This window comes from Erpetoichthys calabaricus, chromosome 12 (assembly GCF_900747795.2).
Source record: "Erpetoichthys calabaricus chromosome 12, fErpCal1.3, whole genome shotgun sequence".
In the NCBI taxonomy this organism is placed as follows: Eukaryota; Metazoa; Chordata; class Cladistia; order Polypteriformes; family Polypteridae; genus Erpetoichthys; species Erpetoichthys calabaricus.
The window spans coordinates 145,160,093-145,181,402 of NC_041405.2; the positions used below are offsets into that span (position 1 = coordinate 145,160,093).

The 21,310-nt window shown below is 43.7% G+C and overlaps 1 protein-coding gene across 1 annotated transcript; it reads left to right on the plus strand.

The window, feature by feature from the left end:
* Positions 1–18,896: 18,896 nt before the first annotated feature.
* LOC114662802 (relaxin-3 receptor 1-like) lies at positions 18,897–20,493 on the plus strand. The gene has a single exon (XM_028816478.2). It carries the CDS (start codon positions 19,250–19,252, stop codon positions 20,402–20,404), a length of 1,155 nt encoding a protein of 384 aa, XP_028672311.2. The 5' UTR covers positions 18,897–19,249; the 3' UTR covers positions 20,405–20,493.
* Positions 20,494–21,310: the final 817 nt, after the last annotated feature.

A 21,310-nucleotide genomic window follows, 5' to 3' on the forward strand; every position in this document is an offset into this window, starting at 1 on the left:
AGGGAGGACCCGGGACACCAACCACAGTCTTCTTACAGTGAAGCAGCAGCACTAAGGTTGTACCACCGTGAGTAAATGTTTAAAGGTTATCATAATACTTCAGTCTGATTTAATTTTGTGATTATGTTCACTTTGTCAATTTGTTTCAGCAGCATAAATGAAATTTAAGTGTTTATAGAGCTACCTTGGTAAGATTATAATTAGACTGTCACCATCATCATAAGCTACCTGTTAGGCTGGCAGTTTAACAACAGAGCTGCTGAGTATAGCTGTAGTTTCAGTGTTAATGGGAGTATGTAACCAGAATGTTTTTTCTAACTATAGAGAAATGTCAGCTGCAATAAATAAATAAATAAATCTCTCTATTATAAAAGGAAATCCTGGGAGGAGACTTTCTCGGAGATAATTTCAGCTCCGGTGAGAGATAATTTCAGGTCCCGCGAGATGAGACTTTTTGCCAAGAGATTTTGACAAGCCCCGCCCTCCTCTCAAATAGTTACAGCCACGCCCACCATCCAGACACTTCTCATTCGTGTGAATGCTGTTGTCAGTCACAGTTCCTGCACTCTTATCTCCAACCAGGGTCAGAAATAAAAGACAAAGAGTAGAAGACAAAGTAGAACATCGTAAAGAGGTTCAAAAACGTTGCCACGATACGCTGCTACTTCTTTGTCTTGTCTTTGTGCAATGTCCTGTCTTGTTTGTGTTTTCATTTTAATTTAAATTTTAATTTTATTTTTAAATTATTATTTGCACGTCATGTTGTTACACTCTGGGCCCTGAGCTTCGCAATTTCGTCTATCTGTATACTTGTATATGGTTGAGATGACAATAAAGTTCACTTTGACTTTGACTTGCTGAGCAGATTAGAGATAATGAAAGTACTAAAATTCGAAAGTCTCAAAAAAACTGATAGTAAAGATTGCATTAGCGCTAACAAATAGAAATTATTACTCAGTGAAATAACGGAACAGCGAAAAGAGATTGAATATATGGACACAGGTGTGTCACACACGTGCGCATGGGAGGCAGCTAAAGGGCTTGAGTAAGGGCAATTCCGATTCAAACCAGGATGTGACAGAGTGTACTGATTCTTTTTCTCACTTTTCTACAGACCATTCACGGGAGATTCCACCTGGTCCTCCTGACATCACTTCCGGGACCGAGCCTATGGAAGAAGACCTTGCCGGCTCCAGCTCCTGTGATGTCATGTCCGGGCTAGAGCCTATTGTTGAAGACCCTTTTGACCTCACTTCCTGTCTTCCCCTTTAAAAGCCTCCACCTTTTCCCTATTCCCTCAGTTCTGTTTTGGACTCGGTTTTGTGCACATTAGTGCTGTTTTCATTTTTACGACATTGCAGCCAGGATACCGATTATACGGGTGGCTGCCCCAAACCTTGCTATGGCTCTGTGTGGAGTTTGTAACAGGTGATATAACAGAAGTATGTAGATATTGTAAGGCTTTAAACTTTAAGTAGGAGACTTGTAGATCGTCTAATTCATGTTACCATCAGGGAAAAGTAGTATTTCTTCCCAATGAAGAGGCGTATCCGTGAGAATGAAAAGTTTTGTTGTTTGGTGAAAGTGAAATCCCATGAGAGAAAATTTCAAGCCCCACAAGACAAGAGCTTATGCAAAGAGATTTGGAAAAGTCCTGCCTACATCTAAAACATTCACAACCACGCACATGGTTCAATCATCTCTCATTCATGTGAATGCTATTGTCAGACACAGTTCATGTAGAGAGAAAGAAATGATATTCACTCACGGGCCGTTATATGTTGCGTTGTCATGATGTAATTCCAAACACGGAATCAAAATTCAATGCGATATTGACAAAAATGTAAAAGCGAAAAGAGATTGAATATATGGACATGGGTGATATGACAGAAGTATATAGATATTGTTTGGCTTTAACCTTTTAAGTCGGAGACTTGTAGATCGTCTACAGTAATCCCTCGCTACTTCGCGGTTCACTTTTCGCGGATTCACGACTTTGCGGATTTTATATGTAAGCATATCTAAATATATAATGCGGATTTTTCGCTGCTTCGCGGGTTTCTGCAGACAATGGGTCTTTTTACTTCTGGTATTTGCTTCCTCAGTTGGTTTGCCCAGTTGATTTCATACAAGAGATGCTATTGGCGGATGGCTGAGAAGCTACCCAATCAGAGCACACAGTTAAGTTCCTGTGTGCTGCTGATTGGCTCAGCGACGGAGTGCTGCATTAACCAGGAAGTCTCACCTCACTCATTCACCATTAACGTGCTCTTGCTACTGCATTCAGGGGATTATCACCTTCATCGTCATCATTTTTACTGCGCAGCATATTCATCACCATCATCACGTCATATATAGCTACGTGTACTTCGCTATACAGTAAGTATAAACTTATCTACCGATTTCATATTGCTTAGCAGTTGTCCCTGTTATTAATAGAGTAAAGGGTGGGTTGTAAACAATACAGGGAGGGTTTAAAAAACGTCCAAATACACGTTAAATAATTAAATAAATATGGTGTCCCTACTTCGCGGAAATTCAGTTATCGCGGTCGGCCTTGGAACCTATGTCCCGCGATAAGTGAGGGATTACTGTAATTCGTGTTACCATCAGGGAAAAGTAGTGTTTCTTCCCAATGAAGAGGTGTATCCGTGAGAATTAAAAGATTTGTTGTTTGGTGAAAGTGAAATCCACATATGCGAGCGGCAGAGATGCGAAGTGGCTGGTGCATAGTGCAGGCTGGGGGGTTGGCGAGCGAAACGCGTAGAGAGTATATCTCTCTATTATAAAAAAAAACTTGGGTCGAGACGTGATTTTCTCGGAGACACTTTAACTTCCCGAGACAAGGCAGTGAGAGAAAAGGACAGCTGCTGTACAGGCTTTTAAATGTTCGAAGTGCTGCGTGACATGCAGATCACACAGCACGGCACAAGCAGCAGCAGCAAGCCAGCTGATCGAGCATACAGGAGGTAAAAAAAGGGTATTTGTTTCCCATTGTATCACCATTTAAGAGGGGGTTTCAGAGGAGCAACTGCATATCTTTAGCGTGCGTTCAGCCCCCCCTCTTCAGAATGTGACAGGCAGAGATGCAAAGTGGCTGGTATGTAGTGTGCCCCTCAAGGGGGTGGGAGAGTGATGCAAACAGGGGGCAAAGCCCCCTAGTAAATAAATAAATAAATCCTGCTTATACAGCCAAATTCCTACTTGTTTTCTGGGATGGCAACCCTTGTAAACAGACATTGCTAATTAAAAAAAAAAAATCAAAACAACCCTTTTACATTTCACAATGGTGAATTCAGTGTTTTGTATTCAAACCCTCCATGTTTTGCTCTCCCCAGTCCCAGCTCCTCTCTCTCATGTCTCCAGGTTTTAATGTCCAAGTCTGTCAGTGACGATTCCACTCAAAGCGAAGAGGGTGGTGCCATTTGCAGCTTTGCCTAGGGCAGCCAATACGTTAGAACTGCCCCTGGTCTTGGGTGGCAATGCCAAGCAGAGTGTAAAGCTGAAACCAGTAATGGACATTGCATCAGTTCATCAGAATGCCCACTCACACACAGTCACGGGGGCAAATGTGGAATCATCAAAGAACCTGGCATACATGGCTTTGAAGATACAGAGGAAAAACTGAGTATCCAGAAGAAATACGCAGATATGATAAGAACATGCAACCCCCATAACACATGGATGACATCCCATTGTGAGGTTTGAACCATTGAAGATTTGGTGCAACTTGTTTATTCCGTGCCCTTGACTTTGTTTTAGAAAATAAGTTAAACTTGTAGAAACCCTGCCATACGTCTGCCACATGTCACTCTAAGCCACAGCTGTTAAACCAACCCCCTCATTTGTTTTGCATTACAAGTTCAAGTTTACTGCCACATACAGCGCTTACTGGAATTTGTACAGGTCTTACCAACACACAGTACTCTGCCACTCTCTAGAATCTTCTTTTCCCCACAAAGCAATCTGAAAATCTCAGGAATATGGAGATAGAGCAGTTGCTTTTCACCTAAGGTAGCTGTTACTGAGAGCAAACTGATCCCCAGTACACGTTAATGAAATGCCAGCAGACTGCAGGAGCAGGTAGAAAGTTGAAGTTACTGTCTGCTTATATGCACATGCAAATGGGAAAACTTGTGTTAAATTTGAACAGCATTGGGAGGACAAGCAAGAAGGAGACAAAAAACAGGCAGAACTGCCATTAACTTGTTTCCACTTGGAACACTGTGTGGTCATTTGTGAAGGTGTGTGTGTTTTTTTCATTTTTATTTCCTTGCCCAGATTCTTCTATGATGATGATGACATAAAACAGACATTAAACAAATGAGGATGGGGTTTATTATGTGTGGGCTTGCATGCTAAACAAGTGTCCTGGGTTAGGACTTTGAAAATCTGCTCACCCTATAATTTACTTTCAAAGGGCCACAATCACCGGATACCATTAACGGGCACTTGCTTTAATAAAGTTTGCTTTTCACTTCTCTTATTCTCTTACATTTGTCATAACTGAACAGCTTTGAGTATCACATTTCATTTTATCCACTTTTTTTTAAAATAAAGATTATGCCAGGAGTTCGAAATCCATGCTTGTCCCTGGTCTGTATGAACTTTGATGGATCTACCTGCTTGTCCACGAGTTTTTCATCACTCAGTGAGATCGCCAGTGGCAAATTAATACTAAAACTGTGTTTGTGGAAATCTTGGTGACCATCCAAATAATCAGGCGATTCAGACATATGGATATAATATTCTGATTTACACCCGGTCAAGTAAGTGAACCAGCCGCCATGGTGTAACGACTGTGGCTCCATCTCAGGTGCTGATGTCTGAGGTTCAATTCCAGATACCAGAGCAGTTCCTGGGTCCGAGTCCAAGACAGGACTAACTGGTAAGGTTGAGGAGATTGACTGATTGGTGGAGTAAAGGAAGAGGCGTGTCCATAAGGGGGGTGGCTGGAAATGAGGTCAGTAGGAGGGTGTGGTTAGGAAGGGGATGGAGGAACTGGGCATAGTTTAGGTGGGCTTCTGTTCTGGTGATCTGTAGAAGAGAGAGAAGAGACATTAGTGCACTTAGTCAACCCCTGACGTTGCGTCTTGCCCTTGGTTAATCCCTTAGACTGCATCTACAGCACACATGTGTGACAATACACACACACACACACACACACATTATACTGTATATACTTATATATATTTATTGTAGACTGGTGGAAGGAACACAGGATGACTGCATGAAGTGTTAAGGTGCCAGCCGGGTCACCCTTTTAATTGCATTGACAAACAATATACAAAAGAAATGCTCGAGGGCACAAAAAAGTAACATAAATACCCCTTTCGGTTTATCTAAAGTGGCTCTTTTGAGAGGGTCACAGCATCAGAGCTCCATCCTTAATGCAGTTCAGGTCCAAATGAGACACCAACCTTCAGGGCCATCAGATTCTTATAGCTCTCAAGACAGAAAGGGGCAGAGTTAGATGTCCTCAAGAGAAGGAGAAAAAAAAATGGTACGGTTAGCGGCAGTGCCCCCTCTCACACCACTGGGGTATTACATACATTGTATGAACCCTGAAGGTGTCCCTTTGACTCATAGGCATACACTCACTGGCCACTTTATTAAGTACACCTTGCTAGTACCAGGATGGCCCCCCTTTGGTCCTCAGAACTGTCGTAATTCTTCATAGCATAGATTCCACAAGGTGCTGGAAACATTCCTCAGGGATTTTGCTCCATATTGACATGATAGCATCAAGCAGTGGCTGCAGATTTGTCAGATGCACATCCATGATGAGAATCTCCCTCTCCACCACATCCCAAAGGTTGCTCTACTGGATTGAGATCTGGTGACTGTGGAGGCCATTTGAGTCCAGTGAACTCATTGTCATGGTCAAGAAACCAGTGTGAGATGATCTGAGCTTTGTGACATGGCGTGCTATCCTGCTGGAAGGAGTCATCAGAAGATGAGTACACTGTCGTCATAAAGGGATGGACATGGTCAGCAACAATACTCTTATAGTCTGTGGCATTTAAACAGTGCTCAGGTGGTACTAAGGAGCCCAAAGTATGCCAAGAAAATATCTCCTACACCATTACACCACCAGCAGCAGCCTGAACTGTTGATACAAAGCAGGATGGATCCCTGCTTTCATGTTGTTGACGCCAAATTCTGACCCTACCATCTGAATGTTACAGCAGAAATCAAGACTCATCAGACCAGGCAAAGTTTTTCCAGTCTTCCGTTATCCAATTTTGGTGAACCCATGCAAATTGTAGTCTCAGTTTCCTGTTCCTGCAGCTGACAGGAGTGTCACCCGGTGTGGTCTCCTGCTACTGTAGCCCACCTGCTTCAAGGTTTGACGTGTTGTGTGCTCAGAGATGCTCTTCTGCATACCTTGGTTGTATTGAGTGCTTATTTGAGTTACTGTTGCCTTTCTTTCAGTTTGATCCAGTCTGGCCATTTTCCTCTGACCTCTGCCTTCAATAAGGCTTTTTCACCCAGAGGACTGCCATTCCCTGGATATTTCCCCTTTTTCAGACCATTCTCTGTAAACCCTAGAGATGGTTGTGCATAAAAATTGCAGTAGGTCAGCAGTCTCTGAAATACTCAAACCAGCCTGTGAGGCACCAATAACCATGACACATTCAAAGTCACTTCAGTCCCCTTTCTTCCCCATTCCGGTGCTCAGTTTGAACTTCAGCAGGTCATCTTGATGAGGTCTACAGGCCGAAATGCATTGAGTTGCTGTCATATGATTGGCTGATGAGATATCTGTGTTAACAAGCAGTTGAACAGGTGTACCTAATAAAGTGGCTGGTGGGTGTATATTGGCTATAGAGGGTATGCAGACCTCTTCACATTCTGCACCTTTAATTGTGTTGTAGATTTAATTGGAAATTGACAAATTTTCCATTTTTGCCCATCAGTTACCCTCAATAACCTACAATGATAAAGTGAGAACATGCTTTCAGAAAATTTTGCAAATGTATTAAAAATCTCTCATTCCTAGAAGTATCCAGCTCCTTTGCTGTGTTCAAGTGCCTCCTTTAATTCTTTAATTCTCCAAGAACTTGACTGGAGCCGAGCAGCAGAAAACGGAACTGACTGAACATCATTTAGAAAAGCAGAGGTGTACCTGAAGGTCCACAATCCACACTGCATGTTAGGAGAAAAACCCCAAGCCATGAACACTCTTAAAAATGAAGGTGCCAGAGCAGTTCTTCAGGGAGATGCTATAGAGGAACCATATTTGGTTCCCAAAACACCCATTGGCATGAAAGTCCCAGAGAGAACCCTGGTTTATTTAGATCTTTAACTGGCTCCATACAGTAAATAAGTGTAACCCCCTTGCACCACCCTTCTTTTAATCAGCATGCAAGACCCTGAGCTCTTTATTATGGTGTCGCCACCTCTATTGTTGGCATGTACACAATATATGCCACCTTCAGCCTTTGAACACATAACCAAATCACAGTTGCTCAAATTTTAAGTAAAAAAAAAAACTCTCTTTACTTAAATGCATAATGCACAGGTTTCCAAACTTGTCATTTTACAAATATATACAATACATAATAAAACACAAACAGTAAATTATTTACAGCTATACATATATCGTCGGTCTGATACTACTGGTGAGCTCACCCTTATTAATTACCACAGTCAGTGAAGTTTACGCACTACGTTGGGGGCCCCAAACCGTAGCTCGGGTGCGTGGTGGCCAAACAAACAAAACAGAACTGGCCCTTTCACTTCAGGATTTAACTCAAGCCACTTAAAACAAACCAAAAAAAACACACAGACCTTGTTTGAATGTACTCTCCTTTATCCTCGGGTACCTCCTCTCTTGAACAACCTCCTCACTCGCTGTTCGCCAGTGCTGAACTCGTGTCCTGCCGGCTTTCTCTCCTTCAGGTCACCAAATCACTCAGTCCACCACGTGTCAGTCCCTCTCCTTTCTTGATTCTCTTCGCGTCCTGCAGTGGCACACTTACTTGTCCTTTCCATTGGCTATAGACACCCTCTGTTTGATGGTGCCCCCTTACAGTGTTCCCCACTTGCTTTCTCCTCTCTGAAATATCTATCGCCTCGGTGCGTCGCCTTGTGCGTCCATGTTTTGCTAGACTGTTCTTTCTCACTCTTTGCGGCTTTTTCAATACAGTAATCCCTCGCTATATCGCGCTTCGCCTTTCGCAGCTTCACTCCATCGCGGATTTTATATGTAAGCATATTTAAATATATATCGCGGATTTTTTGCTGGTTCGCGGATTTCTGCGGACAATGGGTCTTTTAATTTCTGGTACATGCTTCCTCAGTTGGTTTGCCCAGTTGATTTCATACAAGGGACGCTATTGGCAGATGGCTGAGAAGCTACCCAGCTTACTTTTCTCTCTCTCTTGCGCTGACTTTCTCTGATCCTGACGTAGGGGGATTGAGCAGGGGGGCTGTTCGCACACCTAGACGATACGGACGCTCGTCAAAAAATGCTGAAAGATTATTTTCACTTTGCTCCCTTCTGTGCTGCTGCTTCCTTTAAGCGACATGCTGCACGGTGCTTCGCATACTTAAAAGCACGAAGGGCACGTATTGATTTTTGATTTGTTTTTCTCTGTCTCTCTCTCTCTCTCTCTGCTCCTGACGGAGGGGGTGTGAGCTGCCGCCTTCAACAGCTTTGTACCGGCGGTGCTTCGCATACTTAAAAGCCAAACAGCCCTATTGATTTGTTTGCTTTTCTCTCTATCTCTCTGACATTATCTGCTCCTGACGCACACTCCTTTGAAGAGGAAGATATGTTTGCATTCTTTTAATTGTGAGACGGAACTGTCATCTCTGTCTTGTCATGGAGCACAGTTTAAACTTTTGAAAAAGAGACAAATGTTTGTTTGCAGTGTTTGAATAACGTTCCTGTCTCTCTACAACCTCCTGTGTTTCTGCGCAAATCTGTGACCCAAGCATGACAATATAAAAATAACCATATAAACATATGGTTTCTACTTCGCGGATTTTCTTATTTCGCGGATGGCTCTGGAACGCAACCCCCGCGATGGAGGAGGGATTACTGTACACTGTATATTTCACGTTCCATTTAGCATTCATCTATCGCTTCTTTCTGTCTAATCAGTTTAGCGTGTTGCTAAATCTTTCTCTTCTCCCGTCTTCTCCTTTTATGTTTTAGCGGTTTGCTAAAATTATTTCCTCTTTCTTCTTCCTTCTCGTTTTTCGGCGTTCTGCCTCAACTGTCCCTCTCTTTTCTCTTCCTCTCTCAACTTTCCTCCAATCCCGGCTCATAATTATCTTACCTGGACTGTGTATAGGCCAATCAGAGGACACTTACATATCAAACTTAACCTTACCCAACCCCCACAACTTGTATCCTATTTCAGTCAATAAACTTTATTAACACAAACTCGCATTCGGATATTCCTCTTTTTCTTTAAACCTAGCCTTATGTAGGTACCATTGGCCGTTTGATTACAATACATATTGTAATTGTTCTTATATTGGTTTAGTGGCCTTTAACCAACTTAATTAATGATTCAGAAACATTTTGCACGCAAAATTAACAAACTAGATAACAGTCGTTTCTGCCGAACCCGCTGGAGTCGGCAAATTTATTTAATTACGGAGAACCAGAACACTTGTAATAAAACGAACACTTACCAAACAGCTGCTTTGACAGTCACAGCCACTTTTCTGGCTTTTCGCTGAGCAAAATCGTTGATAAGATCCTCGTAGTCCAATGTTGAGGCAAGTTCCTTTTCGATTGACAAAATAGCTAAACTGCACAGTCTGTTTTACGACATTGTTGATCGTAGATAATTTTTGATAAGTTTCAACTTTGAAAATCATCTTTCCGCGCTCGCAATGGCAACAGGAATTAGAAGAAATCCACCACATACCATATTTCAGTCTGTAACGGATTTGAATGTCTTGCAGAGGCCCCGCATATTTGTATGATGAGCTGACGGTGACAAAAGAATCTCCTATTGCGGGGCCTGGAGCGATTGCCCTAGTCGCCATCCCCAAAGGCCGCCTCTGAAAGAACCATAAAGTGCCATTAGACAACCAGGATTTTTAAGCGTGAAGTCCTAGGAACTCTCGGTAGACCTTTGTGATCAAATTGTGGTGAGGTATAAGTCAGAGCAAAGGTATAAAACCATTTGTAAAGATTTCATTGTTCCCAGGAGCACAGTGGCCTCAGTGTCATGTCACATAGAAGAAGCTTAGAGTCATCAGGACTCTTTCAAGAGTCATCATTGGTCATTATGGGTCAATGAGTGCAGATTGATGGTCAGAATGGCAAATTGATCCATTTCAAATGAAATCAACCAATCACTTTATTGTATTGTGTAACACAACTAAATTACTTTTGTAACGACCCCAAGGTGCATTTAAAATTCAAAAAGGCAAGTAGTATGAAAAATGATCTCAGACTCAAGAGTTCAACAAGTTTATGGCAGTTGGAAAAAAGCTATTTTTTAGTCTATTTGTGTGAATTCAAATTCATCTGATGAATAACCTGATGGAAGGATCTTAAACAAGTGATGTCCAGGATGAGTGATGTCCCTGATGATGTTTTCAGCCCTTCTCACACAAATGTTCAAGTGATGGCAGTTCCATGCCAACAATGTCCTGTGCTATTTATGCGACCTGCCACAGGGCTTTTTTGGTGGAACAGCTGCTGTTCCAGGCCATCGTGCAGTAAGTCAAGGCGCTCTCAATACAAGCTGACCAAGAGCTTCTGGGGGAGCTCAGCTCTCCTTATCCTTCTCAGAAAGTAGAGGTGTTGTTGTGCTTTGCTTAATATTTAAGTATTGTCAGCACAGAAGAGGACCTCTGTGGTGGTGATTCCCAGAAACCTAAAGTTGAAGAAATCCACAACACAATCATTCAAGTGTGTGGAAAGTGGAGGGGTCTCAATGCCTCCCCTCGTATATTCCCTGAAGTCACAGGTCTCCCCCAGGCAGGCGGGCAGGGTGAATGCCGAGAAAACAGAAGCGCAGAGTTGGCAGCCCGCAAAACGTCAAGGCTTCCTTCATTTTGTGAACTCACTTTGCTGCATCGGCTTGAAATTGACGCGTTGCTTTTGATTCCCATCCGTCTTTGAATCTGTGGAGTCGCAATCACTCGTCTAACTGGGTCGAGCTTTTTGCCTTCCAGGATGGAGAAAAGCTGATTCATGGAGTTCGCTTGTGACAGTTCCGCTGCTGTACTTGTTCTCGCCCTACATGAGGAGTCAATCAAAATGCTGTAGCTATGATTAAAGGAACAACTTGGAAAAAGAATCACAGCTTTTAAGTTTGTTTTTTTCAGTGGTTTCTAATGTATGTTGAGAATCGATCGCGCAATCCTCCATCGGCGTGTGAAGCTGTGAATGGTTTCGATCCCCTGCCAAAGTTTCAGCGAGTTGTTGAGCTGCGAAGATCCTTCTGACACGTCGCTGGAAAAAGCAGGACCAATGTCTCATAAATCCCTGAAGAATCTTACTGTATAACTTAATTCTTTTTGAACTCTCAGCTCCTCGTATTCATTTCTCTTCTCTATCCATTTTATCATCTTTAGAAAAAGGAAAGGCGCTTAGTACTTTCCTGTAATCGGGATGTGCTGCTAGCACTTGCTTAAGCCATCTTTAATTGGGATGGGGGCTTTAATCTATTTTTGATGCTGCACGTTTCTTATCTGGTTGTTCTCTCTTTAAAAATATTTCTAAAAACCGTTACTCATCATGAGAACGTGGGCATTTATTATAACACCCCGAAGACGCCCTAGCAGTTTTATTATATTGGTAGACTTGGAGAGGCGTCCGTTTATTCTTAAGAAATACCAGCCAGGGTTGAGGACGTTGACCCACCTGTGCTTGCTGCCCCACTGGCGATACCATACCTTAGCTGTATTGCTGTCCTGTTCATCTCTGTCTCGAGAAAATACCTCCGGACAGACAAAGTGTTTAGTGAGAACTTCAAGCCTTGCCCTTCGTTGCTGAGGGGTTTCACTTGCACGTTGCACCGCCGCACCGTTTGCTTTGTTTCGACGTTGTGTCTCTTCATCTGTGCCATTAGCACCACGTCGGAGCGGACTGCTCCATACACACGCACGCGCACACACACAGGCCTTTCATAGTGAGAAGTGAGGTGCATGCAGGCGCCATCTAGTGGCTGTGGTTGAATGTGAGAAGAGTGTACTGCTCCATATACACGCACAGGTCTTTCGTTTATATCTTTTTATTATAAAAAAAAATCTTGGAAAGAGACGAGACGTGATTTTGTCAGGCAGACACTTTCACGTCCCGCAAGACGAAACTTTGTGTCACGAGATTTAACCACGCCCGGGGCTGGAAATAAAAGACAAAGAGTAGATGACAAAGTAGAACTTCATAAAGAATTCAAAAACATTGGCGTGATACACGTGCAGAGCAGGTTAGAGATAATGGAAGTACGAAAATTCGAAAGTCTCAAAAAACTGATTGTAAAGATCGCATTAGCGCAAACAAATGTAAAATATTACTCACTGAAATAGCAGAGCAGCGAAAAGAGATCAAATACATTGTTTGGATTTAAACTTTAAGTCGTAGACTTGCAGATCGTCTAATTTGTGCTGCCATCTGGGAAAAGTAGTGTTTCTTCCCAATGAAGAGGCGTATCCGCGAGAATTAAAAGTTTTGTTGTTTGGTGAAAGTGAAATCCTGTGAGAGAAAATTTCAAGCCCCACGAGACAAGAGCTTATGCAAAGAGATTTGGAAAAGTCCTGCCCACATCTAAAACATTTACAACCACGCACACGGTTCAATCATTTCCAGTGGCAGACCGTCAGGGCCTGCAAGGCCTTCTCTGCTGGCCTAAAAAAATATCTGAATCATAAACTGAAGTTAATTATATTTTGTCCATGAATACTTATTAAATAATTCTAAATAGTCTGTCCGCTTCCTTTCATTGCTTTTCTGATGGTTGTGCAGCTTCCAGACATGTATTTTCGTATTAAAGCATTTAACCAATCACATTTCAGCCATCATTTGTTGCCAGGCAGGGTCAAAGTCAAAGAAGTCTGCCCGGAGGCCTTCGCAATCTGTTCTGCAGGCCCTCTAACACAAAATAAATGTTGATTAAACTGTTGCTTCAACCAATCAGATTTTGAGTTGGTTTCACTAGGGCCCTCTAGCAGGCGTACGGCAACGTCACCGAGAAGAGAGATGCTCTAAAGCAGCTGTGCGCAACCTGCGGCCGTACGGCCGCATGCGGCCGTGGGCAAGGACTTTGGCGGCCGTGGACGTGTATATTAAAGTGTACGTAATGGCGGCCGTGCAGGTGTAGGGTCTCTGGACTCCAGCGAGTAAGGTGTCTCAACGCCGCGGAATCTTTGTCGGCCGGGTCGGTATGGTGACGCCGAAAGCCGATTTGCTTACTTGAATATTAAGTTCGGTTGAAATGGGCTGACACCCAGGAGTACATTTGAAGTCACGTGACTAGCGGCTAGCCAATATGGAACTGAGAAGGAAATGGGAGTGTACGCCTGTACGGCCTTGTGGCTAAGTCCATACACTGCCTATCGCCATTAGCAAACGGTCATCATATGTGCGAAGCAGCGTTTTCCAGAATGAAATATCTGAAAAACAAGTACCGAACCCGATTGGTAGACAGCAATCTAGAGTCTGGAATACGGCTAATGGTCTCCAGCGAGTCCCCTGACTTTGCAAGTCTGTCTGCAAACATGCAAGAGCAAGGAAGCCATTAATGGCGATGTTTTCCAAACTTCCTGAAACAATTGCTGTAAAGGTTTTTTTGTCCTATATGACGTTTCGTAGACATTTTTTTACATATGTAGACCAGTAAATTGAATATTGTCAGATATATCATACTCTGTTTTAATGTGTAATCTGTAAATTTTTACATAAATCATAAAACATTATTAAGTTTACTTGGACTTACTGGCGGCCGTTATTAAAGTAAAAAGTCTGTAGTGCGGCCGTCAATAGCGGAAAGGTTGCGCATGCCTGCTCTAAAGGAACTGTTTCATCACATTCTGGAGCATCATGACGAGTATGATGAGGACACAGTGTGCTGTGCTGATGGATTTAAAGCACGTCTGGATGATTATGAGTTTTGTTTTTTGCTTCACACATTCAATGGCATTTTTGAGTATTCAGATGTGCTCTTTTCAATACTACAGGACAAAAAACTGGATGTGCAGTTTTGTCTGGCTAAGGTAAAGGAGTTCTGTGACACCATTGAGCAAGATAGAAGCCGATATGAGGAACTCTACAAGGCCACTAAACGCACCGCAGGTGCTCCGAGCACACGAAGAGGTCAAGCGCAAGATCCTCACGCGCACTACCGCCAACTCCATGGCAGGATTCTGGACAATATTATGATTATGATTATGACAATATGATTTCTCATTCGTGTGAATGCTATTGTCAGACACAGCTCATGGAGAGAGAAAGGAACGATAGTCGCTCGCGGGCCATTATACGTTGCGTTGTCACGATGTCATTCCAAACACGGAATCAAAATTCAATGCGATATTGACAGAAATGTAAAAGCGAAAAGAGATCGAATATATGGACATAGGTGATATGACAGAAGTATGGTGATATTGTTTGGCTTTAAACTGTAAGTCTGAGACTTGCAGATCGTCTAATTTGTGTTGCCATCAGGGAAAAGTAGTGTTGCTTCTCAATGAAGAGTCGTATCCACAAGAATTAAAAGATTTGCTGTTTGGTGAAAGTGAAATCCACATACGCAAGCGGCAGAGATGCGAAGAGGCTGGTGCATAGTGCAGGCCGGGGGGGTTGGCGAGCGAAGCGAGCAGGGGGCGAAGCCCCCTAGTATGTCTAAAAATACTGTTATTTGGATTTTTCATTACTTGTGCATTTACATTATAGTTTAATCTTGTATTCAGTATATTTATTAGTTAAATTTAATGCTTGCATGGTTCAATTCTTACATTTGTCAAATGTGACTAAATTATAAACTGCAAGTTCATGCTACTTGATTCAGATCATTGAATGCCTTCATCTCTCAGGTAATGTTACGTGCAGTTCCATGTTCCCTGAGCAGACTGCGTTATTACATTTTTAATATCCATTTTAAAAGTGGCAGTAACTTTGTGCGACATAACTTCTTTACTAATACGCATATCACATTCACTGTTCTCATGAGGACAGCACGGTGGCACAGTGCAGGTCAGGTCAAGTCAAGTTGGGGAGCCTGCACTGGTATAGCACTTTGCTGCACCCACCACATGATGAAACACCTCTGGATCCCAATTAGCAACCCCCCCAGGCAGACACACGGTCCAGTACCATCCTCCAGAAATGACCCTCTCTCTGCCAGGTGTTACGTGAGCATCCCCTTGGCCTTCAAGTCCAGCCACTTGGGTCCTCAACAATGAGGGTCCTTTGACCCAGATAACCTTTGGGGAAACGCGCCACATGGCCGTAACTGACACTCCCTCACAATGCAGGCAATGAGCCTCATTTGGGGCCCATGAGCAACACAAAGCCAAACTAGCAGAAGAGAGACACAGTACTGAAGGAGTCCAGTCTTCGTCTCAGGTCACTGGATAGCGTCCATGTCTCACAACCATATAGCAAGGCAGGAAGCACCAGGACTCTAAAGACTTGGACCTTTGTCCTTATGCAGAGATATCAGGAGCGCCACACACCCCTTTCCAGCGACCTCATGACCCCCCCATGGTCTCCCAATCTGTCTACTGACTTCATAGGAAGAGTCACCAGAGACATGATTGTCACAGCCAAGGTAAGTAAACCTCTCGACGAGGTCGACACTCTCTCTGCAGACAGACACACTGCTGATGGCTGTGCCCAAGAGGTCATTAAAGGCCTGGCTGTTGGTTTTTATCCAGGACACTCGCAAACCCAGACACTCAGACTCCTCACTCCGTGTCTCGAGACCCCCGATCAGAGCCTCCATTGACTCTGCGAAGATCACAGCATCATCAGCAAAGTCAAGATCAGTGAATCTCTCTTCACCGAGAGATGTCCCACAGCCGCTGGAACCCACAACCTTGTCCAGTCCACCCAGTCCATGCAAGCATTGAGCAGAGTAGGAGCAGGGCGCCCTCTTTGAAATGTTCTTTAATGGCACTTTATGGCTCTTCACTGGGTTGTGTGGTTCCTCCTTGAACTATTGCTTGACAAAGCACCATTTCATTCTGGGACGGGTTCATATGAAGTTGGTTCTTTGTTTTTAAAAAAAAAAATCATAATATGTAGAAAAAAAGCCAAAATCTTGAATGTATGGTGAGATGCAGGACACTAACAGATTAAGAAAACCTGGACTTAGCTGCATTAGAGCACAAGTCCTTTTACAATTATGACCCACTGATATTTCACAGATCTGTTACCTTCATGGTTATTTACTGTAGGAGCCTGTCAGACATCTAAATAAACAAGGGGTCTTTGTCAAACTTTTATGTGGTTGGGGCCTTGTGGAAACCAAAAATGGCTCCTCTATGGCATCGCTCTGAAGAACCACTCTGGCACCTTTAACCATTAAGAGCGTGGTAAAGCGATGAGGTTCACGGCCCTGGTCCTCTCTGTGTGGAGTTGGTGTGGGGTCTCCCTCTGACAGCCAGAGACATGCAAGTTAGGTGGATTGGCGACATCAAACTGGCCAGTGTGTGCGTGTGTGTGCCCTTGATGTCTGTGGGTGCCCTTAATGTGTGTGGGTGCCCTTGATGTCTGTGGGTGCCCTTGATGTCTGTGGGTGCCCTTGAGGTGTGTGTGTACCCCTGATGTCTGTGGCTCCCTTGATGTGTGTGGGTGCCCTTAATGTGTGTGGGTGCCCTTGATGTCTGTGGGTGCCCTTGATGTCTGTGGGTGCCCTTAATGTGTGTGGGTGCCCCTGATGTCTGTGGGTGCCCTTAATGTGTGTGGGTTCCCTTGATGTCTGTGGGTGCGCTTGATGTGTGTGTGTACCCTTGATGTCTGTGGATGCCCTTAATGTGTGTGGGTGCCCTTGATGTCTGTGGGTCCCTTGATGTGTGTGTGTGCCCTTAATGTGTGTGGGTGCCCTTGATGTCTGTGGGTGCCCTTAATGTGTGTGGGTGCCCTTGATGTCTGTAGGTGCCCTTGAGGTGTGTGGGTGTCCTTGATGTCTGTGGGTGCCCTTAATGTGTGTGGGTGCCCTCGATGTCTGTGGGTGCCATTCAGTGACTGATCCTGCCTTGTGCTCTGTGCTTGTTAGGATAGGCGGCAGCTTCCCTGTAACCCTGCTCAAGGTAGAGTAGGTTTGGAAAATGGACGGATGGATTGTTTTTATGTGTGTTACACAAAAAAGTAAGACATTTTACAGACGAGGAAGCCCCTCATTAAGCTCATTTGTTCAGCACTAACCTGCCCCGATATCTCATCCAGATACTTCATAAAGCACCACATTCATAAACAACCTTCATAAAGGATGTCAAGATTTCCAAAGTTTGGGAAAAGTTTGTCAAGGTGTTAAAGTACATTATGGTTGCTGCTTCTTGTCATGGGCAGCACGGTGGCGCTGGGTAGCACTGCTGACTCGCAGTAAGAATGTGAATTTCCCATTGGGATTAATAAAGTATCTATCTATCTATCTATCTAAGAAGACCATGCATCCTGGGACCTCCTGCACTCTTAAAAATCCTGGTTCTTTAAAGGCATTTTATGGTAGTGAAGTTCCTCGTTGAACTATTATGTTCTTTGCATATAAAGTAAGATTTTTGTGCTTTGAAAAACTTCCTAAATATGCAGAGAAACAAAATGATATCTTTAATGTAAAGTCTAACTAGCAGGACACTAACATATTAAGAAAACCTGAACTTAGCCTGTGTTACCGTCCTTTTAAAGTCATGACATACTGGTATTTCATAAATGTATATAAATAAAATGTATTATTATTATTTTTAAATGTGTTACCATCTGTTCTTGGTTATTTACCTTATGGTACCTGTTACGGGACAAAATAAACAAAAAGTTCTTTCTAGAACCTTCATGCCAGATGGGCCTTTAAGGAACCAAAAACAGTTCCCCTGTCGCATCCCTCTGTAGATTCTCTTTGACATCTTTCTTTTAAAGAGTGTGTGTGGAGTTTGCATGTTCTCCCAGTGTCCATGTGGGAGTCCTTCAGTTGCTCCAGTTTCCTCCCACTGTCCAAAGACATGCTGGTTAGGTGAACTGGAGACACTAAACTGGCCCGAGTGTGTGTGTGTGTGTGTGTGTGTGTTTGCCGTGTCCAAGGTCTGTTCCTGCCCTGCGCCCCATGCTGACTGGATAGTCGCCAGCACAACCCCACCACCAATCCCACCCGCGACTCTGGTCTGAATGAAGTAGGCTAGAAAAGGAACTGATATGTTGTCATTACTGTATTAGTGTATTACTTTTATTATTGCATTAATTGAAATAGTAGTGATTCTTCAGTGTGAATATTTTCTCATTTTGTTCACAGAATCCACACATACATCGTGAAATACATCTGTAGGTTGGCATATGTAACCAGTCCATTCTGTGAGAGACTCCGAAGTGCATATTTCGATAAATAATTATAATTGGATATCATCACTGAGAGTTCTTCCAGAACAACCTGTAGTGATCGTATATTCAATCCACAACTTTTCCTGTTATCAATTTCACTGAGGTCCCAAGTTTGCGCTTCGCTATCTAACACCTCCGCAAACATTAACATTCATGCAAAGGGCATTTTTATTGCTCTTTTTACTACATCGCTCAGCTAAAGACGTTATATAAGAGAAACATCACTGAATAAAAATGGCAATGAAATTAAAATGCATTAATGTTGTCTAACAGGTAATACAGAAGCGGAAGTCTTCGAACTACGTGCAGAATTCAACGCGGACGCAGCGATAATAAAAGACACAGAAGAAGCGACGGAGTGGTCCGATTGTTTTTTATTTTTATTTCGTCCTTGTCTGTCTTTATTTTAGAGCACTGGATTTTATACTCTTGTGAAGTGTCATTTTCAGACTAAAGAGTCGTTGGAGGTGTTGTCGCCTGGTCGCCGTTTCGTCCCGATCCCAGTCCGATTCTCAGTACCACAGAGAGCTCTACTGCGCCTGCGCCGGGATGGTGCGCGCTTATAAAAGCCCGGCGCGAAGCTCACGTCTGAATAAAAAACTGAGGCTACTGCAGGGGTCTCATGTGAACGGAGTTGCTCATCCGAAACAGAAATCGCTCCAGTGGAACGAGGTGGCTGACTTTGGAAGTCCTTCTTTTCACCGCTGTTAGGGATTTTAAAGCTCGGTGGATGTGTTTGCAATGAACTGTAGCCAGCGCCCTCCCGAGGGGGACATGACCCCAGAGCAGAACGGGTCGAGGAACCAAAGCCTGCAAGACTGGTTACAGCTGCTGTCTCAGGACGAGTCGGAGATGCACGGCGATGGTTCCAGAGCCACGCGTGTCCTGATCGCGACGGTGTACTGTGTTGTGTGCGCCCTGGGACTGGTGGGCAACCTCCTGGCACTTCATCTACTGCGATCAAGACATGCCCGGCAGCAGTCCACGGTCAACGTGCTCGTCATGGGTTTGACCATCACGGACCTCCAGTTTGTTTTAACCCTGCCCTTCTGGGCGGTCGACACTGCAATGGACTTCAGGTGGCCCTTCGGTAAAGTGATGTGCAAGTTGGTCAGCTCGGTGACAACCATGAACATGTATGCCAGCGTATTTTTCCTCACAGCTATGAGTGTCACCCGTTACTGTTCGGTGACTTCATCGGTAAAAATGAGCAGACGTTCCCATGGCTGTTCTGCCAAGTGGGTCAGCTTCTTTATCTGGTCTAGCGCTTTGCTAGCCACCTTACCTCACGCCATCTTCTCTACCACCGTCAAGGTGACCGACGAGGAGCTATGTCTCGTGCGTTTTCCAGACTCCAGTTGGGACCCGCAGCTGCTGCTTGGACTTTATCAAACCCAGAAGGTTCTTCTTGGCTTCGTCCTTCCTCTCATCACGATCTCGGTGTGCTACATCCTCTTGTTGCGCTTCATCATCAGCAAACGAGTTGGAGACGTCAGCGGCGACCACAGCCACGACAAGCGCCGCTCTAAGGTCACCAAATCCGTCACCATCGTGGTGCTTGCCTTTTTCATCTGTTGGCTCCCAAATCAAGCACTCACCATGTGGGGCGTTTTCATTAAGTTTGATATCGTTCCGTTCAGCAAGGCTTTTTATAACGCCCAGGCGTACGCCTTTCCCTTGACAGTATGCCTCGCTCACACCAACAGCTGCTTGAACCCTGTCCTGTACTGCTTGATCCGCCGGGAATTCAGGGCTGCGCTCCGGGACATACTGCTGCGTCTGGCACCTTCCTGGAATATCCGTCTGCCCGCCATCACCCCCAAGACGAGCGCATCCGTGGCTCCGGGCGTCATCCAGACGAGCGTGAGGAGCACAGCGGGCTTGTGCTGCCGGTAGGAGGGCGAGCGGAGGAGGCAGGCAGGCAGGCAGAGTCTGGAATACTTGAAGGGCTACTCAGGGACTTCTTATTCTGGGAGACTGCTTTGGGATATTCTCAGTAGGTTACAATATGGGCTCATAAAACTGGGAGCAAGCCTTATACAAATTTGTATCCTCCATCACTCAGATCGACTTGGGCAAAACGGGATTTGGACCAGAAAAGGACGCCGAGGTGTCACAGATTATTACAGCGGTGTTAACCTTGAAATCCAATAGTATGTTGCAATTCTTTTAAACTTGTGGACGCGGGTGGATTATTATTAAAAAGCTCCTTTAAAATGCACTTTGTAATTGATGCTGGGTTGAAATTCCCACATATGTGCGATATGCGTTTTCGTGCAGCTTTACAGATCAGGCATGGTGTGAGTGTGTGCGTGTGTGTATATATATATATATATATATATATATATATATATATATATATATATATATATATATACACAGTTATATATCTATATATATATATATATATATATATATACACAGTTATATATATATATATATATATATATATATATATATATATATCTATATATCTATATATATATATATACACACACACACACACACACAGTTGTGGCTCTGAGGCTAAGGATCAGTTCTGGTATCCCGAAGGTTTCCGGTTCAAATCCCCCATCACTGCCAAAAGAGATCCTACTCCGCTGGGCCCTTGACCAAGACCCTTAACCTGTAATTGCTCCAGGGGTGCTATACAATGGCTGACCCTGCGCTCTGACCCCAAGGGGTATGCGAAAACTAACAAATTCCTAATACAAGAAATTGTATAAGGCGAAATAAAGAACAAATTATATATATATATATATATATATATATATATATATATATATATATATATATATATAT

Coding starts and splice junctions, on each gene's coding strand:
- LOC114662802 (XM_028816478.2), top strand. CDS start 19,250: ATGAACTGTAGCCAGCGCCCTCCCGAGGGGGACATGACCCCAGAGCAG.